This window comes from Acinonyx jubatus, chromosome E1 (assembly GCF_027475565.1).
Source record: "Acinonyx jubatus isolate Ajub_Pintada_27869175 chromosome E1, VMU_Ajub_asm_v1.0, whole genome shotgun sequence".
NCBI classification, from domain to species: Eukaryota; Metazoa; Chordata; class Mammalia; order Carnivora; family Felidae; genus Acinonyx; species Acinonyx jubatus.
The window spans coordinates 22324824-22350835 of record NC_069397.1 but is presented as its reverse complement, the minus strand read 5'-3'; the positions used below and the strand labels follow the sequence as shown (position 1 = coordinate 22350835).

The following is a 26012-nucleotide window of genomic DNA, read 5'->3' as shown; positions in this document are numbered from 1 at the left end:
ATGATCCCTCCTCTTTCATTCTTGATTTTATTTATTGGGTCCTTTCCTTTTTCTTTTTGACCAAAGTGGCTAGGGATTTATCAATTTTGTTATTTCTTTCAAAGGACCAGCTTTTGCTCTGTTCTACTGGTTTTGTTTTTGTTTCAATAGCATTGATTTTTGCTCTAATATTTATTATTTCCTGTCTTCTGTTGGTTTGAGGTTTTATTTGCTGTTCTTTTTCCAGCTCCTTAAGGCATAAGGTTAGGTTGTGTATCTGAGATCTTTCATCCTTCTTTAGGAAGGCCTGGATTGCTATATACTTTCCTCTTATGATGATCTTTGCTGCATCCCAGAGGTTTTGGGTTGTGGTATTATTATTTTCATTGAATTCCATATACTTTTTAATTTCCTCTTTAACTTTTTGGTTAGCCCATTCATTCTTTAGTAGGATGTTCTTTAGTCTCCAAGCATTTGTTACCTTTCCAAATTTTTTCTTGTGGTTGATTTCGAATTTCATAGCATTGTTGTCTGAAAATATGCACGGTATGATCTCAATCTTTTTGTACTTGCTGAGGGCTGATTTGTGTCCCAGTATGTGGTCTATTCTGGACAACGTTCCATGTGCACTGGAGAAGAATGTATATATTATGCTGCTTTAGGATGAAATGTTCTGAATATATCTGTTAAGTCCATATGGTTCAGTGTGTCATTCAAAGCCATTGTTTCCTTGTTGATGTTTTGATTAGATGACCTGTCCATTGCTGTGAGTGGGGTGTTGAAGTCCCCTACTATTATGGTATTATTACCAATGAGTTTCTTTATGTTTGTTATTAATTGATTTATGTATTTGGGTGCTACCACATTTGGCGCATAAATGTTTTCAATTGTTAGGACTTCTTGGTGGATAGAACCCTTAATTATGATATAATGCCCTTCTCCATTTCTTGATACAGTCTTTATTTTAAAGTCTAGATTGTCTGATGTAAGTATGGCTACTTCGGCTTTCTTTTGGTGACGATTAGCATGATCATCCCCTTACTTTCATCTGAAGTTGTCTTTATGTCTAAAGTAGGTCTCTTGTAAACAGCATTTTTTATCCATTCTGTTACCCTATGTCTTTTAATTGGAGCGTTTAGTCCATTGACATTTAGAGTGAGTATTGGAAGATATGAATTTATTGCCATTATGTTGCCTGTAGAGGTGGAGTTTCTGGTGGTGTTCTCTGGTCCTTTCTAGTCTGTGGTTTTTGGTCTTTCTTCCTTGTCTTTTCTCCCCTCAAAGAGTCCCCCTTAAAATCTCTTGCAGGGTGGGTTTAGTGGTTATGAACTCCTTCAATTTCTGTTTGTCTGGGAAACTTTTTATCTCTCCTTCTAGTTTGAATGGCAGCCTTGCTGGATAAAGAATTCTTGCCTGCATATTTTTCCAATTCAGCACATTGACAATATCCTGCCACTCATTTATGGCCTGCCATGTTTCTGTGGATAGGTCTGCTGCAAACCTGATCTGTCTTTCCTTGTAGGTTAAAGACTTTTTTCCCTTCCTGCTTTCATGAGTCTTTCCTTGCCTGAGTATTTTGTGAATTTGACTATGATATGCCTTGTTGATGGTCAGCTTTTGTTGAATCTAATGGGAGTCCTCTGTGCTTTCTGGATTTTGATGTCTGTGTCTTCCCCAGATTAGGAAAGTTTTCTGCTAGGATTTGCTCATCTAATCCTTCTACGCCCTTTGCTTTCTTCATCTTCTGGGACCCCTGTGATTATGACGTTGTTCCTTTTTAACGAGTTGCTGATTTCTCTAATTCCTAAATCGTGCTCTTTTGCCTTGGTCTCCCTCTTTTTTTATGCTTCATTGTTCTCCATAAGTTTGTCCTCTATATCTCGGATTCGCTGCTCTGCCTCATCTGTCCTTGCCACTGTGGCATCCATTCGAGATTACAGTTCACTTATAGTATTTTTTATTTCATCCTGACTTGGTTTTATCTCCGCAGAAAGGAATTCTAATCTGTTTTCAACCCCAGCTAGTATTAATATTCTAAATTCTGGTTCAGACATCTTGCTTGTATCTGTGTTAAGACCCTGGCTGTCATTTCTTCCTGTTCTTTCTTTTGGGCTGAATTCCTTCATTTTGTCATTTTGAAAGAAGAAAAGGAATTAATAAATTAAAAAAATTAAAATTAAAAAATTAAAAACAACACATAAAAAATCAAATAAAGGATGCTATATCCGAGGTGTGTTCTGGTTTGGTTGTTGAAAGGAGCTTGATTACAGAAAAAAGGGAAAGATGAGAAAAGAAAGGAAAAAAAGAAAATGATTGGAAATTTGAAAAATGAATACAATGCAATAGAATAAAATGAAAGGATGGAGAGACTTGTGGTGTTCCTGAATAGTGAGGTTGGCCCAGATGGGCAGGGCTTACTGTAATGGCTCCATTCTCCACCAGATGGTGCTGCTTAGCTTACTGGGGTAGATTGTTGTGGAGTCTAGGGGTGTGCATGCACATGCACGGGAGGGGTGAAAATGGCATCACCCAGCTTCCCAGTCTCTACTATTAGAACTCTGTGCTCTGACCAGCAATTGTGTATCCCTCCTTTGTCTCCAGCTTCCATCCTCTCCCCACTTTTATTGTCCATGACTAAGCCATCAGCTTGCCAGGCAGCACATCCCTCCTGAGTTTTATCTCAGATGCAGCTGTTTCCCATCCCCTCACTTCTGAGGAACTGCATTCTTGACCCACTCAGACCTTTGGGGGGAGGGTCTCACTGAGCAAGGGCCAGGTGCCCACCTGTCCCCGGGAACATTCTCAAGACCATGCTGCTGATGATGCCCAGAGACTGTGGCTGGGTGCCAACCCACCCCAGAGAAAGTTCACGTGATCGTGGAGTGGCAGCGATTCAGGGATTATGGTACATCACAACACACATCTGGCACCAGACTTGCCATTTAACGTCCTTGTTCCAGCACCACCGAATGTGGTTGTTCTCTGGGGTCCACTGGGAACTTTTCCTGTGGGTTGGCTACCCTACATCTACCATATGTCCTTCCATCAGGAGAACCACCTCTCCTCCATGAGGCCTGATGACCCTGAGGACCTTGCTCTCTGCTCCTGGGGATTTGCCCTTCCCATGACAACAACACCAGGTATTGAGTGGCAGAGTTTCAGGCTCTGCACTACCCCTGTTTTTAGAATCTTAATAGAATTTAAACCCTCTCCTTTCTCCCTTTTTTGTTCAGTCCCTGCGGCTGTTTCCACTTTTCCACTTTCTGTCCAGCTGCTTTCGGGGGGTGGGGGGGAGTGCTTTTCCCATATTCTTCTCCCACCCCATCTCTGTCCTCTTTCTGCATGCAAAAGCGGCTCCCTGCCCTCCGTGGCTTCTCTTTCCCCCAGTTCACCTCTCTGTGCCACATACCTGCTGAATTCTGTGGTTCAGATTGTGCAGATTATTGTGTTAATCCTCAGATAGTTTTCTAGGTGTGCAGGATGGTTTAGTGTTGGTCTGGCTGTATTTCATGGATGTGAGACACACAAAAAAACTTCCATGTGCCATTTTGGCTCCTTCAACGAGAAATTTATTAACTACCAAACATTATTATAATTAAATTGCTTAAACCAAGACTAAAGAGAAAATCTTAAGAGAAGTCAGAGAAAATACCACATTGTGTACAGAGGAACAAAGATGCGGATTACAGCGTATTTTTGGAAATGATGTAAGATGAAAGACAATGAAGGAATATATGTAAATTACTGAAAGACAAAACTACCAACCTAGGCCTCTATCCAACAAAGCTATGTTTCAAAAGCAGAGGTGAAGTACTTTTTCCATGCATACACAATTTGAACAAATTTATCAATAACTCACCTACACTATAAAAAATGTTAAAGAAATTCCTTTGAGCAGAAGGAATATGATGCAAGACACAAAGGAATGAACACCACCGGGAATGGTAACGGCATGGGTAAGAATAAGGAATTTTTTTTCATATTATTTAAACTTCTTTAAAGGACAAGTGGCTGTTTAAGGCAAAATAACATCAACATATTATGGTTTTTATAGAAGTACAATGTATCTGGACAAAGCACAAAGCCTGGAGAGAAATGGAAGGATAGTGTTGTAAAGTTCTGATACATCACATGAAATGGTATCATATCACTTGAAAGAAGACTGTGATAAGTTAAAGATACATACTGTAAACCCTAAAGCTACCACTAAAATAACAAAGAGTTAGAACCAATAAGCCAATAAAAGAGATCAAATGTAATTGAAATACAGCATGCCCATTGTCTTGTTGCTTTGAATATTGCTGCAGAGAAATCAGAAGCCAGAAGGATCAGACAATTGGATTTGTCTGCTGTGATTGTTAAGAAATCTTTCAATCTGAAGATATATTTTATAATTTTCCCATATTATATCTTAGAACATTTTTATTGTTCCACTTATTGATTTTTCTACTCCACATCCATTCTTACCGGATCCTCACACTCTAGATAGATCTCCTTGATAACTACAGTAATATTTGTCTAATTTCTCTCCATTTGTGTGATTATCTCAAGACTTCCTCTATGTCAGGAACGGGGTTTTCAATTTCTTGTTGCTTCTAATTTATTTTTTATTCTGTATTGTTTCACAATCTGTGTCCTTAGCAAGATCCCTCTTTGTCTCTTTTGGCTGCTTCCTCACTTTGTCTTTCAAGGCTTGTTTCATTGAATTTAAAGACTTCCTAAATTCTTCTATAGCAATAGCCTTTGAGAAACTAGCTGAAATCCTCAAGATTCTGCAGAATAAAGATATCGTATATTTACTTTATAATTTCATTGGCTATTAGATTAAATTAAAAGCAAAATGGACCTTTAAAGTCCAGTACATTCATCTTCTTAAGGCCCTTTTATTTTAAAATTAAGAAATAAAATACAATGTGTCTCCCTGGGGAATTGTGTCTCCCTGGGGAATAGGTTCATGCAGTAACCTATTTTCTCCACGGGAATAATATTAAAGCAGAGCTAAGGAGCCAAGATCCCAAATAACCAGAAGGCACACAAAATGTTTTCAAAGATAGTGATCAGAATTACTACCATCACTAACAGAATAAAAATGGAAAGGCATAGGGACACCTGGTTGGCTCAGCCGGTTAAGCAGTGGACCTCAGCTCAGGTCACAATCTCACAGTTCACTAGTTCAAGCCCTGCATTGGGCTCTGTGCTGGCAGTTCAGACCCTGGAGCCTACTTCAGATGGTGTGTGTCGCTCTCTCTCTGCCCCTAGCCTGTGCTCTCTCTCTCTCTCTCTCTCTCAAAAATAAATAAACATTAAAAAAAACTTAATGGAAAAGAATCATGTAACGTGGTTTCTAAAAAATTGCAGTTTGTACTTTCTGATCTTATATTTTGAAATATTCCACAACCATTCCTGGCCCATAAAAGGCCAGACACATGACCTCTCTGTGTCCTTCATACTCTCCCAGTACATGATATCAAGCATTTCTGCACCATTGCTGTATTGAAAATAGTGAAAATATTTTTTTTAAAGTCACAATATCTGAGTCTGCCTGGCACATATGGCTCAAAGATATTCCTGTGACTCCTTCCCTCATTGAGTGCTTCCTCAGCCACCATGAATAACCAGCTCTTCCCTCTATACCTGCCAACGTGTTCACACACACACACACACACACACACACACACACACAATGTATGCATCTCAGGGCCCTCTAATTACTATTCTGATGACCCTAATTACTATCTGAAATTTCTTTTTTTATATTTATTTATTTATTTTGAAAGAGAGGAGTGGGGAGAGCGAACATGAGGTAGGGGCAGAGAGAGGGAGAGAGAGAATCTCAAGCAGGCTCTGTGCTGTCATCATGGAGCCTGACAGGAGGGCTCCACCTCACAAACCATGACAACATGACCTGAGCCAAAATCAACAGTTGGAGACTTAACTGACTGAGCCAACCAGGTGCCCCTATCTGAAATGTCTTGTACTTGTATTTGTTTACTTGTCTGTGATTTACCTCTGCCCTAAAGAAGAAATCTTGTCTGCCTAGTTTGATACCCTACCCCTGATCCCCAGCACCTAGGAGAGTACATGGCTCAGAGTGAGTGCTCATAAAATACTCGATAATTCAATGTTTAGATCAAATAGTTTCATGGTTAACTAGAGATGAGAGCTACCTAATTGTTTCTTAGCCTGGGATCTTCCTGTCAAATAGGAACCTTCAGAATATAGAGATGTTTCTTTGCCCTGGAAGCCAGACAGAGCAGAAGATTATGGAAAATATCTGGCTCAGCTGTTAGGTTGAACCCAAACACGATGTTTCTTTCCAGGCCTGAAAATCGACGGACACTGTCCAACACGATGTGATTGGCCATGATATCCGATGCATCTTGGATCTGTACTAAAAGATCAGATTCCCCATCGAGCTGAGATGTATTTCTTTTCCTCATTGCTCTTAGAAGCTTATCTTTATATATTTCCACTTCACTTGCTTTGCTGAAAAGCACAGCAATGTCCTTGGGAGAATAACCATTCCTAAAGAGAAAGTGGCATTTCTTTGCTACTTGGAACACCATATCTTCCATGTCCAAGTACTCCATAATCTCCACGTAGCCCGGAATACCCTGAGCCCATTCAGCTTTATGAACCATCTCCAGGGACGCAGGCGGGATGTTGCATGGAGGATTTTCTCTGACCTCCTGCATTACTTCTTGTAGGTATTTGGCTATTGGATCTGCATTACGGATCACTCTGGTGAGCTCTTCTCTTGGATACTGGGCTGTGAGAGCAGGGAGGCCACTGCAGCTCAAGTGGGTAGTCTGAAAGTAGTCTAGAAAGATCCAGAGAATTCCTGGGCAATCCTTTTTTCTCTGAGTGATGGCTTTTGCCTTCTCATACCAGTCTCCATCCTCAGTGCGAAAATTCTGAGCTTCATCGATGATGATGTGCTTAATCTTTTGGAAGTCATTTTTCATGAAGGTTTTCCGGGTCACTGCCTGGCAGACATGTCTCTGGCTGAAAATGTAGAGAAACACAGTCAAGTTACCCCATTCAAACAAAGGAAGTCAATTATACTCTTAAACACATCTGGACCTAGTCATTACAATATGACTTTTCACATGCGAACTTAAAACCACACCAGCCAAAATTATTTTTAAAAAATCATTATAGTTAGGCTGCATACCTCACAAAATTCTTCAGAGGCTGATTTTCACAGATGTAAAGAATATCATCTGGTTGACAGTGAAACACATTCCTGATCTTCTCCATTATCCTAAGAGCCAGGATGGTCTTCCCTGATCCAGGTAAGCCATGAACAAACAGTTCTCTAGTCATGCGAATGTTCTTTGAAAGCAACTCATACTGTTTATCTGTGAGGAGGCTGAAAACCTCAGAGCCCAGCTCTTCACTTAAGAAAGATCGGAATCCGAGCAAGACTATCACAAGGGACCGTAACAGAGCTTCCATGTGCTGGGTGGTCCTAAGGTTATAGGAGTTGGGGTAAATTTGCAAATCCAAATCATGAAGAGTCGTTGCTGTATTATCAGGATTCAGTAGGAAGATCAAGGGAGTGACACACAATTTCCCAGTGTAGCCACCTGTGTTCACCAGCGTCTGTTTTAAGACGCGGGCGACTTTCCTAGAGTAGCCCTTCCAGCTTGGGTCCCACTCGCTGAGGATAGTGTAGAGGCGTGGGGTGTTGTTCTGGGAAAGCAGAAGAGCATCGCAGATGACTCCCTGCTTCTCTCTCAGACCCACGTCCACAGCCCAGCTTCGAGAGAATATCAATATTCCTTGAGAGAAAGAGCGCATTTCCTTATTTATTAAGTTTTTGAGTCCTTTATGTGTTGAGAACAGCTCCTTGTAGACGCTTTCTGGTATATACACCATTCTGTCTGGTAATACTAAACAGGAAAAGAATTGGAATAAATTCAAGAATCTGCAAACAAGCTAGAATCATCATTATCCATAATAGATTCAATCCACATTTGGGCCCAACCACGTGTCAGCATAAGGATGCATTAGTGATACAAAATAAAACAATTCCCAGTCCAATGGAGATGATAAGTGACTGGCATAACAGAGACAAACAATAATTATACAAAGTGGTAAATGCAATGGGCAAGAAGTGCACAGAGCATTATGCAATCACCAAGGAGAGGGAGCCCTCAGGAAAAAAGAAAATGTGAAAGTCTTTCTGAAGAAGGAGACACCGGAGCTGCTTAAGGGATGGCTGTGAATTAGCCCTCTGAAGGATGCGAGAATGGAGAGATAGGCAACAGGGGACTCATGAGTAAAGCACAAGACAAGAAACTCATGCAAGCACCTCCAAGAAGTTTGTGTTGTGATGTCTAAAGTGAAAGGCACAAAGGAGGAAATGAGGATGGAGAAAAAGGCCTTATGGTGCCATCTTAGCACCTGGCAACGCTGACTAGGGTTAACAATACTGTGTGATATATGTGAAAGTTGCTAAGAGAGAACGTAAATGTTCTCAACACACACACACACACACACACACACACACACACACACACACACACGTATGGTAATTATGTGAAGTGATGGGTATGTTAGCTAACTTTATTGTGGTCATCATTGTATAATATGTACAGGTTTGAAAAAAATCATTTTGGGGGCTCCCAGCTGGCTCAGGTGGTGGAGCATGCAACTCTTGATCTTGGGAGTGTGAGTTTGAGCCCCGTGTGGGGTGTAGAGATTACTTTAAAAAATGAAAGATTTTTTTAAAAATAGGGGGAAAAACCCATGCTGTACACCTTACATAGATGATGTTATATGCCAATTATGTCTCCATAAATCAGGAAGAAACACCTATCATCGGTTATAAACTATATGAGGTGTCCTACATGACATTTTGTGAAAGGCAAAATTATAGGGATGAAAAATAGATCAACGGCTGCTAAGGGTTAGGGATTGGAGAATTTTGACCACAAAGGGGCAGAATGAAGGGGCCTTTTTTGGGTGATGGAACTATTCTGTGTCTTTACTCTGGTGGTGGTTACATGAATCTATACCTTTAAAAACCTTTAGAATTCTTTAAGAAAAAAGCCCATTTTATATATGTAAATTTAAAAAATTATATGTAATTTAATTTTTATAAGTATTTTTTAAAAAGAGATTTAGGTGTTTTATATGTATAAAAAGGGTTCTTGTACCTTTTGGCATCACAAGCCCAAATCGGGACTCTAACAAAATCTATGAACCTTCTCCCCAGGAAAAAAATAAACACAAAATTTAAATTTTAAATTCAGGGTAGATGGAAGACACAAGCATGAATCCAGATTTCTGTGATTGGCTGGATGGAGTATGGACTCTCCAATTCATAGACACAATGTGGAAGAAATGGCAGAAAAAGAATACTTCATACAGATTAATATTCAGAATATACAGAACAAGTAGAAGATTGTCAGCATGGAAGACTGATTTTGGAAATGTTCAGTTTAAGATACCTGTGGCACATCAAGTATCCAGGAAGTAATCTGGACACGCCAGTACCATTGGTTTGGGCTCAGACAAATACTAAAGTTATTTTCTATACAATGGACTAAACTAAGGGCTCCTCCTCCTCCTCCTATTTTAATTTAACATCATTTTCAAATTATTGAGCAACGATTTCAACTAAGTAAAGGAATAACATATAAACATAGGAAAGGTTAGTTCAAAACTACCTTTGGTTTTACATTAATACGATTATTAAGTAAAATGTTTGGAAATGGTATAATGTATATTTTAAAGCTAAGAGCTTTCCTAAATGCCAGCAATTCACAATCAGAAATTATTATCATATAAGGATCTCCTTCTAGTAATAAATTTAAACTTTTTAATTCTAGGGTAGTTAGAATATAGTATTACACTAGTTTCGGGTGTGCAATACAGTGATTTCGCAATTCTATACATTACTCAATGCTCATCATGATAAGTGACTCTTAACGCCCATCACCTATTCCACCCATCCTCCACCCCTCCCCTCTCATAGTCACCGGTTTGTTCTCTATAGTTAAGAGTCTGTTTTTTGGTTTGCCTCTTTTTTTCTCTGTTTGCTTTCTTGCTTAAATTCCACATAGGAGTGAAGTCATATAGTATTTGTCTTTCTCTGGCTGACTTATCATTTTAGGAATAAAATTTGACATATATAGCAACAATACAGATAAAACCAAAACAATCAAGAGATGTAACCTATTTCACTGATTATAAGTGTACTTTAATATCTCTGAAATCAAGATACATCTTCTAATTTAATTGGCAATATTTTCTTTATTCGTGGTAAATAAAATAATAATACAATATTGTTTCCTTGGGTTTGATGAAATATAGTAAAAGAAGACTTTAATAAATGGCCAAACATCCCATGTTCACCTATGAGGAAATTCACTGTTGTAAAAATGACAATTCTTCCCAAAGTCATTTATCAATTTCATGTGGTTGCCATCAAAATAATCTCCACGTGTCCTTTTCTTTTAGGTGGAACAAAATGATTCCAAGCTTCTTCTAGAAGAGAAATGCCATGATAATACCATTTGGTGGATTCTGGTCTATGTTTTGAATTACGATTTGGCAACGTTCACCGAAGGGTACCAGCAATTGTTACTACTTGGAATTTATCTTTAAGGAACACCTCAAGGCATTTTTAGAAAAATGTATATTGTAGCATTGTTGAAAATAGAAAAAAATTAGGTGTCATATAAAATTCCATCAAAGAAAGGACTGGTTAAAAAAGTGGTAGCAGGGTAGTTTGCAAAGTTCTATTTTTTGACCTAGGTGGTGGTTACACAGGTTTTGCTGCGTACTAATTATTCTTTTTTAAAGTTTAAATTTAGTTAAGTAATCTCTACACCCAACGTACTTTCTGTACGTATAGTATATTTTACAATAAAAGCAGCTAAAATTAGTAACATCTATGTTTAGGAATACTATGAAACACTACACAATCAATAAAAGAATTGGGTAAATCTATGAGTAAAGTCATGACAAGACATACTTACGTCACTCAGATTCAGCCTTATGCTTGCATATATTTGTAGTACATTCATTTTCACTGCTGAATAGTATTCCACTAGGTGAATATACTACAATACGAATAGTAACCTAGAGCAGTCACGGGGATCTCTCCAATTTTAGACATCTCTTGATGCATATGTACACATGCTTCCCTAGAAACTAGAAAAAGTTACTGACTGGTATAATATCCAAATGACCAATTTAGTCTAAAGGGATTAACCCAATTTAATTAATAGCAGCAATGTACAAAAATTCTGATTAGGGGCTGGAGTGTCTCAATTGGTTGAGCATCCAACTCTTGATTTCCGCTTGGGTCATGATCCCAGGGTGGTGGGACTGAGCCCCGCATTGGGCTACGTGCTGAGCGTGGAGCCTGCTTGGGATTCTCTCTCTCCCTTTGCTCTTCTCCCCCCTCACGTTCTTTCTGTATCTCGCTTAAAAAAAAAAGATTCTGATTACCCAGAACGTCTCCAACATCTGTTATTTCAATTAAGTAGTGTAGGATGGTATCTACTTGTGGTTTTGAAGTGAGTTTCACTCATCCCGATAGCTTGAACAGCCCTTCCTAAGGACATGCGTGTTTCCTTTTCAGAGAAATACATCTTTATAACTACTGTGTATTTGTCTACGAGGTGGTTTGTGCTTTTAACAAGTTTTGTAAATTCTTTATATATTCTTGATACCAGTCCTTTGTCAACTGCATGGATTTCATAATCTTCTTCAAGTTTGTCATGGATTCTTTCACTCTCTTTAAGGTATCTTTTGAGTAACATAAGTTCTTAATTTTAGTGTGGTGAAATTTATCAATCTTCTTGTTTAAGGTTAATATTTTTAGGTCTAGTGTAGGAAATCCTGTCCTACCTCAATGATGCAAAATTATTTGTGTACATCTACTAAAGTTTCAAGGGTTTGTTTCTGACATTTAAGTCCTTAAACCTTCTGGAATTGATTTTTTTTCTATAATATAAATAGGAGTCCAGGGTTTTTTTCATATGAATGAACAACCAACATGTTCCAAAGCAACCAGACATGAATTACCTGGAAAGTAACGTTTTTGCTGTGCTTCCAGACATTCAAAATTCTTATGAGTGCACACAGTCCTGCTGCGGGGTGTAGTGGATGACAAACTCAATGCAAGGACCATCTCAGAAAATCTGGAAAGATCTTAGGAAGTAAGAAGTAACAGTTCAATATGCAAAAATGCAGACTCCAAATTATAGCTAAGCTGTGTTGTAGTCTTTCACTTTGTCTTAGAACCCAAAGCCTTGGCCCACAGATCCTTGTGTATACATTCTGAGTCAACTCAAGAAAGTTTATTGATATCTTGGGCAGGGTGAGGTACTACATGGAGCAATAGTTTTCATTTAATTGTATTCTATTGAAACTCATGTTTTATTTTTTAGAATGCTTACATTTTAAAAATACAATTAGAAAGTATATAAAGTTTGGGGTGCTGGGTGACTCAGCTGGTTAAGCATCCAACTCTTGATTTCGACTCAGGCCATGATCTCATGGTCATGAGATTGAGCCCCACATTAGGCTTCACACTGAGCATGGAGCCTGCTTGAGATTCTCTCTCTCTCTCTCTCTCTCTCTCTCTCTCTCTCTCTCTCTCCTCCCCCCACCTCACCTCTCTCCCCCGCTCATGTGCTCTCTCTATCCCTCTCAAAATAAATAAATAAAAATTTTTTAAAAAGAAGGAATAAAGTTCAATGGATACATATTTCTGAGAAGACTCTGAAATGTTCTTTATTTTTGTGGACTTTTGAAGATGTTTCCATTAATTTATTTTGTCTCATTTCATCTTGGACTTTCTTTTTCCAAGTGGGATGTACATCACCAATACTACTCTGGCTTATCATTCTTGGTGAGTAGCACATGTTCACTTTGAAAAGGAAACGTAGGAAAGGAGAGAGCTAGCCACGGACTAGTTGTGTTTGGGTTCAGAATGGAAGAGGGGCGATGAGAAAGGGAGAATATTTATTCCAGGGACCAAGAACGGAAAGGCAGGGAAAAGTGATGGTTGGGTTAAAGATGACACATATGTGCACGTGAAAAAGAATTTCCTGAATAAAGGAGTTCATATTCAGAAAGGTAAAGAAGAGACTTCAAAATGAACACAAGAAAGGGAGTGAAAATAAAAATTACTAGGTCAGACAGCACCCTGCACCAACCTCTAGTAGGTCTATTAGCCCAGGGCAACAACTTTTTGCTGAATGCAGGGTATTCAAGATAGGCAGAGGGAGTGAAGTGCAGTGACCTACCAACTGTATCTATCGGAAATCACAAATCAGGCATGTGCGATTAAGACAGTGCTTTTCTTTGCCTAGATCTTGAAATAATACCCTAGTTCCTCCCTCCTCACCTCTCCCCTTCTGTCCCCCCAAAGGAACATTATAATCATTGTGGATTCTGCTCCCTGACCTGGGTCGGCTTCCATCATCCAAGCTATCCATTGCTTCGTGTCCAGCTGTTTCACACAATTGTCCTTCACCTGCCAGGAACTGGGCATCTTGGAAAACACTGCACAGCAAAATTGTTCCACCTTGACTGCACAGACATATCCATGGAGGGTCCCCTGATTGTGTACGTCAAGGAATTTGACAGCATATTTTATCTCATGCTTCTGTGTACAGAAATGATGGACAGGGAGATTCCTAATACAGGAATCAATACAAGCCTTCAACATGTCAAAATCTATTTTCTCCTTTTCACATCCAATGACTTCACGGGTCTCATCATGCACACCAAAAAATATATACCCTCCTTCAGTGTTTGCAAATGCAGAAACACAACTGGGGAGACTCTCGTGAAAGCACTGTGACTCCTCTGTTGAGAACATTTTAAATTCAACGTGGAGGGAATTAGTAAAGTTGAGCTTTTCTAGGTACTGAAGCTGAGTTCTAGCGAATACAGCAGCAGCTGAGGCCCTTATGTTATACTCGTTTCGCACACCAACCTGAACTTTGTGTGGACTTAATGAACTGGAATCAGTATTCCTAAGAGTCTGAGTTTTCCCTTTGAGGAATGCCAATGCTTCCTTAGAATCCATGACATCAGTAGATGCTCTGTATCTATAGTACAAATTGGAGCACAAGGTAGCGATTCGTACACCAGAGGCATCTGCGTTCCAGGATCTCACAAAAATCAAAAAGAGTTCTCCCTGCTGCATCTCATCTAAATAGTCTTTAAAAATTGAAGGCATCGTCAGGCCTACTCCATGGATTTCATAATTGTAGTCTTTGTTCTCAATCTCAGCCTTGACCACTCCGCCACCAGAATTCAGCAGAGCACATATTGCTTTCAAGATGTTTTCCCTCTGTTTTTTCCGCAATTCAGGATTCATTTCTTTCCTTTGTGTATCCCCAAGGATGATCTTTCCTGCATTTAAGACACATTCGGCAAAGTTTGTTTCCAAATCAACCTTGAGACTCATCTTCTCAGCACAAGTCCTTTTCCTACCCTGAAATATAAGAAACAGGAAGACAGAACGATTAGAAGAGGACAAGCATAGGGGAGGTGGGAAAACTGACACTTTGAGGCCACTCTTCTGAAGTTGGTCACTTCATTTATGCACACAGAGTTTGAAGCCACTTTCGTGCATGAAATAAGTGCAGAGGCCAAGGGGAGGAGCTAAGTCTACTGGAAGCCCACTGCCACTGAGAAATGATCAAGAGCCTATTTTGATGCTGTGATTTTAGTAACTGTTTGTGCCATAATCTCTGAGTGGCAAAGTCTCCCAGATCACCTGCAGAAAAGTAGAAATTGTGCAAAGATACATGAGGACAGGGGCTGCAATGCAACCAGAAAGTTTTCACTGTCAGTGGTGTCCCCGGGGTGTGCTGATGTGTATTGATTTTCTCGGTGCTCCTTCTCCTCTCACTGAGACTGGGCTATTCTTGGATTGTTGCTATGGAACAGATCTTTAAGCTTTCCCTCGTTCAAGAAGTTCTCATCTCATGAAAACTTACATATATATATATGTAAGTTTTACATATATGTAAGTATATATATATACATATATAAGTATATACATATGTAAGTATATACATATGTGTAAGTATATACATATATGTAAGTATATACATATACACACACATACATAATTTATTAGAAACGGACAAATTATTGACTGTTTGGATCAACCCAGCTGGCAGGTTGAGGTGGGCTTTTGGCATTTCCTAAACTTTAAGTGACAACAGGGAATCTCAGAAGAGGTAAAGCTGAGTGAAAGTGTGCACACACCATCTTGACAACCACACCTCATGATGGAAGGGCAGTGTGAGGGACGAACATTTCTGCAGCTGCTTATCTTTAACTCTTTGGTAGCAGTTGAGTAAAAAGAAGGAGTGACTAGACCAACTCAGACATAATTACACAGGTCTCCATCAAAAGACAGTTCTTTGTGAACCAAGATGTCCTGCTATCTCCTCATCCAGCTTCCTTCCTTAAAAACAGGTTGCAGGAAACCAAAGACAGAACCCGAGAGAGAGAAGAAAACACAATCCATACTCTGAAAACTATAGAACACTAATGAAAGAATTTGAAGGGGACACAAAGAAATGGAAAAGTAATCCATGCTCATGGATTGGAAGAACAAACATTGTGAAAATGTCTATACTACCCAAAGTAATCTACACATTTAATGTAGTCCCTATCCAAATACCAACAGCATTTTTCATAGAGCTAGAACAAAAAGTCCTAAAATTTGTATGGAACCACAAAAGACCCCAAATAGCCAAAGCAATCCTGAAAAAGAAAATTAAAGCTGGAGGTATCACGATTCTGGATTTCAAGCTGTACTGCAAAGCTATAGTCATCAAGACAGTATGGTACTGGCACAAAAACAGACACATAGATTAATGGAACAGAATAGAAAACCCAGAAATGAACCCACAACTATATGGTCAACTCACCTTCGAGAAAGCAGGAAAGAATATCCAATGGAAAAAAAAGACAATCTCTTCAACAAATGGTGCTGGGAAAATTGGATGGCAGCATGCAGTAGAATGAAACTTCTTACACCATAAACAAAAATAAATTAAAAATGGATGAAAGTCCTAAATGTGAAACAGAAAAACATAAAAATTCTAGAGGAGAACACAGGCAGCAACGTCTTTGACCACAACTGTAGCACCTTCTTACTAGACACATTGCTGGAGATAAGGGCAACAAAACCAAACATGAACTATCAGGATTTCACCAAGATAAAAAGCTTCTGCACAGCGAAGGAAACAATCAACAAAACTAAAAGGCAGCCTACCAAATGGGATAAGAAATTTACAAATGACATACCTGATAAACGGTTAGTACTCAAAATCTGTAAAGAACTTATCAAACCCAACCCCCAAAATACAAACAACCCCAGTTAAGAAATGGGCAGAAGACATGAATAGACCTTTTTCCAAAGAAGACACACAGATGGCTAACAGACACATGAAAAGATGTTCAACATCACTCATCATCAGGGAAACATCATCAGGGAAATACAAATCAAAACCATGATGAGATAGCAACTCACTCCTGTCAGAATGACTAAAATTAACAAGATACAACAGGTGTTGGCGAGGATGTGGAGAAAGGGGAACCCTCTTGCACTGTTGGTAGCAATGCAAACTAGTGCAGCCACACTGGAGAACAGTAGGGAGTTTCCTCAAGAAACTATATATAGAACTACCCTATGATCCAGCAATTGCACTATTAGGTATTTACCCAAAGGATACAAAAATACAGATTTGAAGGGCTACATGCACCCCAATGTTTATAGCAATATGATCAACAATAGCCAAACTATGGAGAGAGCCCAAATGTCCATCAGCTGATGAATGGATTAAGAAGATATATATATATATATATATATAGGGGCGCCTGGGTGGCTCAGTCGGTTGTGTCCGACTTCAGCTCAGGTCATGATCTCATGGTCCATGAGTTCAAGCCCCATGTCGGGCTCTGTGCTGTTAGTTCAGAGCCTGGAGCTTGCTTCAGATTCTGTCTCCCTCTCTCTCTTCCCCTCCCCCACTCACTCTCTGTCTCTATCAAAAAAATTAATAAACAGTAAAAAAAAATTTAAATATATATGTATATGTATACATATATGTAATGGAATATTACTCAGCCATCAAAAAGAATGAACTCTTGCCATTTGCAATGTCGTAGATGGAGCCAGAATGTATTACGCTAAGTGAAATAAGTCAATCATTGAAAGACAAATACCTATGATTTCCCTCAGATGTGGAATTTAAGGAAAAAAACAGAAGAACATATGGGAAGGAGGGGAAGAGAAGAGAGAGAAACAAACCACAAGAGACCCTTAACTGTAGAGAACAAACTGAGGGTTGATGGAGGCAGATGAGTAGGAGATGGGCTAGATGGGTGATGGAGATTAAGCAGGGCACCTGTGATGAGCACTGCATGTTGTATGTAAGTGATGAATTCTACCCCTGAAACCAATATTGCACTGTATGCTGACTAACTAAAATTTAAATTAAAAAAAAAGAAGCCAACACAATCCTCTGGGTGGGACCCCAGAACGACAGCTGTGGGGCAGGCCTAGAGGATCACTATCCAAAATGGGAACAAGATGCCTTCAGGCTTCAGTGGATGGACACTATACAACCAATGGGATGCTTCATGTGTTAGTCAGCTGAAGAGGTAGAGAGTTTGGGGCTGAATTAGTAATAGGGACTTGGGAAAACATGTAAATACAAATATAAGACAATAACTCTAAGAACAAAATGAAAACTAGTATCAAAAACCATACCTGTAACTGATTACATGGCATAGCTATAAACAAACGACAGTCATAATATTATCAACTCTGAATATTGTTCTGACCGGAAATGATGACGTAATCATACTGGCAGGATGTAGGGAGAAAAGGGGTAGTGAAATGTGGAGGAGGGAGGTCATTATCTCCAGAAACAGACAACATTTAAGGTGGGGGGGGGAGGTATGTAAACATAAGCATGTTGTTTAGAAATATATAAGTAATCCTGAACAAAAAAGCCAAAGAGGCAAGAGGATGCCTAGAGAGCAGAAAAAGGGGGCAGAGTAGAGGGTAAGAGGCCACTGATTTTCTTATTATGTCTTATGAAACTATGAGTCTCAAAACTACACACATGAGACTCCCACTCCCAGACAGAATAGAGTACCAGGGACTAGATCACTCTCCTCTCTAAAATAAGAAAAACATTTTAAAAGAAAAAATGGCTGAAAATTTTCCAAATTTGGTGTAACTTGTAAAAAATTAAGATCAAGATCCACAATATTCAACAAGCTCCAAGCACTAAAAATACAAAGAAAACAATACCAAAGTGCATCTTCATTTAATTGACCAAAACCAATGATTACGAGAAAAATCTTAAAAGCAACCAGAGGAAAAAGATACATTACACACACAGAAGGACAAAGGATGACATTAGGATTTGTTGTTGTTGTTGTTTTGCTTTGTTCTTTTTCAGAAACAAAACAAGATAATGGATAAACGTCTTTAAACCAGTGAAAGAAAAACAAACTATGAACCTAGAGTTCTATACCCAGTGAAAATGTTTTTCAAAAATTAAGTTAACAACAAAAAGACAATCCAATTTTTTAAATGGACAAAGGACTTGAATAGATGTTTCTCCAAAGAAGATTTACAAATTGCCAATAAGCATATGAAAAGATGCTCAACACCATTAGTCATTAGGCACACACAAACCCAAACCACAATGAGATACCACTTCACACCTATCAGGATGGTGATGATGATGATGATGATGATGATGATGATGATGATGATGATAGAAGGAAAATAACAAGTATTGGTGAGGAGGTAGAGAAACAGGAACCACATAACACTGCTGCTGGAATGTAAAAAGGAAGCAGTCATTGTGAAAAGCAGTTTGAAGAGTCTTCAAAAAGTTAAATGTAGAGGCACCTGCGTGGCTCAGTTGGTTGAGTGTCCAACTCTTGATTTCAGCTCAGGTCATGATCCCAGGGTCAGGGGATCGAGGTTAAGATTCTCTACATATCTATCTTTCTTTCTTTCTTTCTTTCTTTCTTTCTTTCTTTCTTTCTTTCCTTCCTTCCTTCCTTCCTTCCTTCCATCTATCTATCTATCTATCTATCTATCATCTATCTCACTCTGACCCTCCCCCATTCGCCCTCTCTCTCTAAAACAACAAAAACAACAAAAGTTAAACATAGAATTAGCAACCGATCCAGCAAATCCTTTAGGCTTAAATAAGTTGTAAATGTTCATACCAGAACTATTCACAAAGGCCAAAAGGTGGAAACAACTCAAATGGCCATCAACACATGAATGGATAAACAAAATGTGCTACAAACCATACAATAGAATAGTATTCAGCCATAAAAAGGAGTTAAGTACTGACACATGCTTCAACATGGGAGAACCTTGAAAACATTATCCTAAGTGAAAGAAGCAAGACACAAAAGGTCACTCTATGGACCGTATATTTCTATCCCCCCCAGAATTCATATGTTGAAACCCTAATCCCCATGGGGATGGTCTTAGCTGCTGTGAACTCTGTGGAGGTAATTAGGCCATGAGGGTGGAACCCTAATGATGAGTCTAGTGCCATGATAAGAAGAAGTACAAGAGAGCTTGCTTCCTCTCTCTCTGCTCTCTCCACCATGGCAGTTATCTGCAAACCAGGAATTTTCCTCACCAGACCAGATCAGCCGATACCTTGATCTTGGACTTCCTAGCCTCCAGAATTGTGATGAATACATATTCACTGTTTAAGCCACCCAGTCTATGGTATTTTTGTCATAGCAGCCTGAACTAAGACAGTCACATATTGTAAAATTTCATTTATGAGAAATACACAGAATGGATGAAGTCATTGACACAGAAAGAGGGTTGATTGCCAAGTGCTAGAGGAAGAGGGGGCTGGTGCATAGTCGTTCAATGAGGTTTTATCTGGGTGTGATGAAAATATTTTGAAGGTCGACGGAGGTGGCGGTTGTACAATACTGTGAATGTCCTAAATGCTGCTGATTTGTTCACTTTAAAACGATCAATTCTAGGGCACCTGGGTGGCCTAGTCGGTTAAGCATCTGACTTCAGCTCAGGTCATGATCTCGCAGTTTGTGAGTTCAAGCCCCACATCGGGCTCTGTGCTAAGAGCTCAGAGCCTAGACCCTGCTTTGGATTCTGTGTCCCCCTCTCATTCTGCCCCTCCCCCGCTCATGCTCTGTCTCTCAAAAATAAACAAACATTAAAATTTTTAAGAAAATATAAAATAAATGATTAATTTTTATTGAGTTTCATTTCAATTTTAAAAATTAATCGAAAAAGAAGGTGACAGAAAAACTTTCTCAAACTGATAAAAGCTGAAAGGATTTATTTGTAGTAGAACTCCAATGTAAGAAATGCAAAAGCCAGCCTTCAGGCAGCAGGAAAATGATACTAGGTGGAAAATGAATATACACGAAGCATGAAAGAACACTGGAAATACATAAGATATTTTAAACTTAAATCTCTCTAAAAGAAGAATAAAATGGAAATACTAACATTAAATGATTTCAAGCCTTATAATACAGTTATAGTAAACAAGACAGTGTGGAACCAGTATAAAGACAAGCAGATTCAGGGAAGAAAGGGTCTGGAAATAGACCCACATATATATGGACAACAAAGATGCCGAGTGGAGAAAGTGTAATTACTTTTTCAACAAAGAGGACTGGAACAGTTGGATATCCACATACAACAGAAATGAACCTCAATTCATATTTGGTGCCATTTACAAAAATTTATTTAAAATGTGTCACAGGTCTAAATGTAAAACGTGAAACTATGTGGAAATAAATGGAGACTGCCCAAATGGGAATAATGAGAGGCTATTTATTCAGAGTGCACTGTGACAAGGGAGTCAGCCACTTGCGATGGCAGAGACTCAGAGGCAGGCAGGGGACTGGGGAAGCTTTATAGTGAGAGAGGAGGGGGGAGGAGGCACTCGCCCGGGTAAGCCCTGATTTGAAGTTGTTTTTCTAGGGAAGCTGGCAGTGAGCTTACTAGAAATGGCACATCTTATGTGACTGGTTTGGAAGCCTGTTTAGCTTTCTTTGGTTCCTTCTGAGTTAGAAGTGGGGCCACACACCAGGGAATCTGGGAGTTGTTAACCAAGTCCTGAGCACTTTCGCTGCATGGGCTGTGGTTTAGCTTCTGGAGGTTGTTGCTCCAGTATTGTGGGTCAAGAGTTCTGTGTTCATATATGGTCTGGCCAGTGTCCATTTGTATGTTCAGTCTCTTGACCTTAAAACCTCTGGAGGACAACATCGGAGAAAATATTTTTGCCTTGGGCTTGGCAGACATTTTTTTAGAGATGTCACTAAATGTACAGTACATAAAAGAAAAAGTGAGTATGTTGGACTTCAAGAACACCTTTTTGCAAGACACCTGTTAAGAGAATGAAAATACAAGCCCCTGACCAGAAGAAAATATTTCCAAATGATATATCTGATCACTTGTATCTAGATTAGATACAGAATTCTTGAAAGGCAATAATAAGAAAACAACCCGATTTAAAAATGGAGAATGGATGCAACAACGTGGATGGGACTGGAGGGTATTATGCTAAGCGAAGTAAGTCAGTCAGAGAAAGACAGATATCCTATGTTTTCACTCATATGTGGAACTTGAGAAACTTAACAGAAGGCCATGGGGGAACGGAAGGGGGGAAATAAGTTCAAACAGAGGGAAGCAAACCCAATACAGAGAACAAATGGAGGATTAATGGGGGTGGCGGGGGAGAGGAGAAAATGGATGATGGGCATTGAGATAGGCACTTGTTAGGATGAGCACTGGGTTTTGTATATAAGTAACAAATTACGGGAATCTACCCCTGAAACCTAGAGCACACTGTATATACTGTATGTTAGCTAACTTGAAAATAAATTATATTAAAAAAATTTTTAAAGTACAATGGGGTGCCTGGGTAGCTCAGTTGGTTAAGCATCCAACTCTTGGTCTCAGGTCAGGTCACGATTTCACCATTTGTAAGCTTGAGCCCCTTATCGGGCTTGCAGCTCTCAGAGCAGAGCCTGCTTGGGATTCTCTCTACCCCTCCCTCGCTCTCTCTCTCTCAAAAAGAAATAAACATTTAAAAACATTTTTTTAGGGGCACCTGAGTGGCTCAGTAGGTTGGGCATCCAACTTGGGCTCAGGTCATGATCTCGCAGTCCAATAGTTCAAGCCCCGCGTCAGGCTCTGCATTGACAGCTCAGAGCTTGGAGCCTGCTTCACATTCTGTTTCCCTCGCTCTCTGCCCCTCCCCGACTCGCACTCTGTCTCTCTCTCTCAAAAATAAAATACAAACATTAAAAAAATTTTTTAATTTTTTTGATGGATAAAAGATTTGAACAGATATTTCACCAAAGAAGATATATGAAGAGCAAATAAGTACATGAAATATTGTTCAACATCATCAGTTGTTAGGAAATGGCAAATAAAACTCCACTGAGATAGCACTACTCACTTATCAGAATAGCTAAAATGACTAACCATACAAGGTGTCGGCAAGCATATGGAGAAAAGGGAACTCTCGCACACTCCTGGCGGGAACATAAATACAACCATTTTAGAAAAGACTTTGATAGTTTCACACACTTACCATATGACTCAGCCATTTCACACCTAAGTATTTACCCATGAAAAATGAAAACATATTTCCATACAAAGACCTGTGCTGAACGTTCATAACAGTGGGGGAGGGGCAGAGACAGGGGCGAGAGGGAGAGAGGAGGAGGGAGAGAGAGAGAGAATCCCAAGCACGTTCCATGCTGTCACCCAGAGCCCGACACGGGGCTAGAACTCACCAACTGTGAGATCGTGACCTGAGCTGAAATCAAGAGTCAGATGTTTAACTGACTGAACCACCCAGGTGCCCCAGCTTGTACACTTTAAATATGTGCAGTCGAGGGGCACCGGACTGCTTAATTAGTAGAACATGTTTTTGTTCTTGGGGTCTGAGTTCATGCCCCACGTTGGGTGTAGAGCTTTACTTAAAAATATATATGTGTAGTTTATTTCGTGTCAGCAACACCTCAATAAAGCTATTAAAAATTACATATCTGAGGGGCACCTGGGTGGCTCAGTCAGTTAAATATCCAACTCTTGATTTCAGCTCAGATCAAGATCTCTCAGTTAGTGAGATCAGTTAGTGCCCTGTCAGTGCAGAGCCTGCTTGGGATTCTCTCTCTCTCTCTCTCTCTGCTCCTCCCCATGCTCTCTCTCTTCTCTCCAATAAGTAAATAAACTTAAAAAAATTACATATATGAATGATGGTGAAAACAAAGTAAAACATATTTTGTTATAATATACTTAGCTCAAAAACCAGTAGAAATTGATGTGCCTGTTATTACTAATATTTTTTCATAGAAACTAAACCTTTGATAGGACTAGGGTATTGAAGCCCCAAATCGTGCATACTCCAAAAGGACACCTTGGCATGCCCCATATTCATTCGCTAGTAACCACCACCCCACCCTGTCTTTTCCCTTGCAAATTGTGAATTTACACTTTTCAGGCCTGCCAACTCCCTTCTCAGTGGAAATCTAGTGTTTGGCATGGAAAACACCAGGGACTCCTAATTGCCAGTGAAAATTACCTCAGCAAAATAAGAGAAAATGCTGTCCCTTCCATTACGGGTGCATAAAAGCAGGAAGTATTCCATTTCATAAAATTCCCCTTGATTTTTTTTTTTCCCCTAGCAAAGGAATCCTCTTAAGACACCTGGTCTTCAGAGACTGTTGCTCTGGCCTGTGATCATGTGCATTAGCCTTGAGGGATACTATAACTATGAATGGTTGTAAACTTAACGTCCTGTTGCTATGACAATAATACTGCAATTGATTACTGTTTTCTTTCTTTCTTTCTTTCTTTCTTTCTTTCTTTCTTTCTTTCTTTCTTTCTTTCTTTCTTTAAGTTTAGTTTTATTTTATTTTAGAGAGAGAAAGCACACGGGGGAGAGGGGCAGAGAGAGAATTTCAATCAGGTTCCAGGCTCAGCACTGAGCCAGCTGCAGGGCTGGATTCCACAACCCTGGGATCATGACCTGAGCCGAAATCAAGGATTGTTGGCTTAACCAACTGAACCACCCAGGTGCCCCATTTCTGTTTTCTGGTAGACATAAACACCTGTGCATTTCGTATTCCGACCAGGAGGCTATCATCACATTTCACTCTTCTTTGATTCGCAAAAGGTACTAAAACTTGTGATTGTCCATTTTCTTTTTTTTAATTTTTTAAAATGTTTATTTTTGAGAGGGAGAGAGACAGAGCGTGACCAGAGAGAGGGAGACACAGAATCTGAAGCAGGCTCCAGGCTCTGAGCTGTCAGCACAGAGCCGGATGCAGGACTCGAACCCACCAACCTGAGATCATGACCTGGGCCAAAATCGGATGCTCAAGCGACTGAGCCACCCAGGTGTCCCCTTCTTTTTTCTTCTAATTTTTTAAAGTGATTTTTCATCTTCTTCTTTAAACAAAAGAAGAGTCTTGTGACATTTTAAGGAACACTTCTGACACAGGACGTTATCACGCTTAGCGGCTCATCTGGCCACAGGAGCTCTCACCTCTGCCCCCTGCAGACTGAAGAGGAACCAGTTTCTCTTTTCAAGGCAGCCATAGCCTCGCCAACATTAGCCAGAACCGCCATCTCCTTGTAGAGGCTTCGCTCTGAGACCTGCCATCAGTGGGCGGGGGGGCACCGTTAGGCATCCCCCTCTCTTAGGCACTCCACTGCAAGGAGTCCCTTCTGCGTCCTATGACAGTCATGTGCAAACGGGGAATGGAGTCATTCACCGCAGCTTAGCCTCTCTGGACGGAATCCACGGGAGTTCTTTTAGCCACTTGTTGGGGGATACAGGGCTTTGTGGACTGCCCTGGGAGTCCTCCTACCCTGCCCCGCGCCGTTACTGTTTGAAGACTGACCTTGCAAGCCAGGGGCTTACAGGCATCCTGGGAACGCAGCTTCTTGTAATACAATGAACACTGACCCTATCTTGTCCCCGGGCCACAACCTCGCTGGCTTCACTTTCAGGAGCCCCGGTAACTGATGTGGTTCTTACCTCTAAAGTTCTTCGTGCTCCTGAACAGTGGGAAATTTTATCAAGCTCAGCGTGGTAAGACCTAGGCTGTGACGCTGCGCGCCTCCCGCTCCTCCCCTGTTCGCTCGGCGTTCCCAGCCTCCCGGCTCCCCGATCTCTCACTGTGCGCCTGTCGTTGGAAGTTGCTACCGACTGCAGGGCAAAAGCTCCCGAGCGGGAAAGGAGCGCAGGAGAGCTCGGGAGACGGGCGCAGACCTGGGGAGGGAAAGAAGCCCAGCTCTTGCAGGATTTGTGCAAAGGAGCGCGGGAGACGCCTTACCCGCCAAGGTTTCTCCTCTGCAGAGCGCCTCCCTCCGGCAGAATGCGACGGAACCTCCCAAGTCCTCAACCAGGATTTTGACTGCAAGGCGCCCGCTTTACACCAGGGGAACTAGGCGATACCTCACGGGGAGGGGCCCCGCGCGGGAGAGAGTGGGACAAACCAACAGTCCCAATTCTGTGTACCTGGGAACCCAGTTCTGCAAGGACAACAACCTTGGTTACTTTTGGTGGATACACGTGGGGTTTGGGGGGAGGGAGAGGGGGATCTTTTTTGTTGCTTCTCTGTTTTCTGATTAATTTTTTGAAGCTGGCAGGTCCCCCCCCCGCCAACAGGGACGGAGTTCCGGGAACAACCTCGCTCCCTCCAGTCCTCCCCCAGCCCGCTCCAGCCCTTCCCCCCTACCTCTCAGGCTCCCGCGGCGCGCTCCGCAGGTGTTTCCTCGAAAGGCCTGCAGCCCCCCCAGGATTCCAGCTCGACTAGCCCCGACCAGCCTCGAGCTCTGTGCTAGGGTACTGAGGAGGTGGTTTAGCGGGAAACAGAAAATTAAGCTTTCGCTTTCTCGCTTCCCCCGCCCCATCCCCGCCCTCGCCCCCGCCCTCGCCCCCGCCCCAAGGCGAGAAGTTGCATTCGGCCTCCTTTTGCTGGTGTTT

At 40.6% G+C, this 26012-nt stretch overlaps 1 protein-coding gene across 11 annotated transcripts; it reads right to left on the bottom strand.

Moving 5' to 3' along the window:
- Positions 1 to 3359: 3359 nt before the first annotated feature.
- Positions 3360 to 25910, bottom strand: LOC106980444 (schlafen family member 5-like). 11 transcript variants are annotated; one of them, XM_053211965.1, is made up of 8 exons: positions 25765 to 25910; positions 25360 to 25558; positions 24567 to 24755; positions 15903 to 16004; positions 13411 to 14449; positions 12025 to 12150; positions 7154 to 7874; positions 3360 to 6984 (listed from the first exon to the last, which is right to left on the bottom strand). In XM_053211965.1, exons 5-8 carry the CDS (start codon positions 14420 to 14422, stop codon positions 6177 to 6179), a joined length of 2667 nt encoding a protein of 888 aa, XP_053067940.1. In that variant the 5' UTR covers positions 14423 to 14449; positions 15903 to 16004; positions 24567 to 24755; positions 25360 to 25558; positions 25765 to 25910; the 3' UTR covers positions 3360 to 6176. The 11 variants fall into 11 exon arrangements, with proteins under 11 accessions (XP_053067940.1, XP_053067942.1, XP_053067939.1 ...); XM_053211967.1 differs by lacking the exon at positions 15903 to 16004; XM_053211964.1 differs by lacking the exon at positions 24567 to 24755 and having other exon boundaries at positions 15903 to 16046.
- Between the last annotated feature and the right edge of the window lie 102 nt (positions 25911 to 26012).

Coding starts and splice junctions, on each gene's coding strand:
- LOC106980444 (XM_053211965.1), bottom strand. CDS start 14,422: ATGAGTCTCAAGGTTGATTTGGAAACAAACTTTGCCGAATGTGTCTTA. Junction 12,151..13,410: donor GATGATGGAAGCCGACCCAG/GTCAGGGAGCAG, acceptor TTACTTCCTAAG/ATCTTTCCAGATTTTCTGAG. Junction 6,985..7,153: donor CCTCTGAAGAATTTTGTGAG/GTATGCAGCCTA, acceptor CTACATTTTCAG/CCAGAGACATGTCTGCCAGG.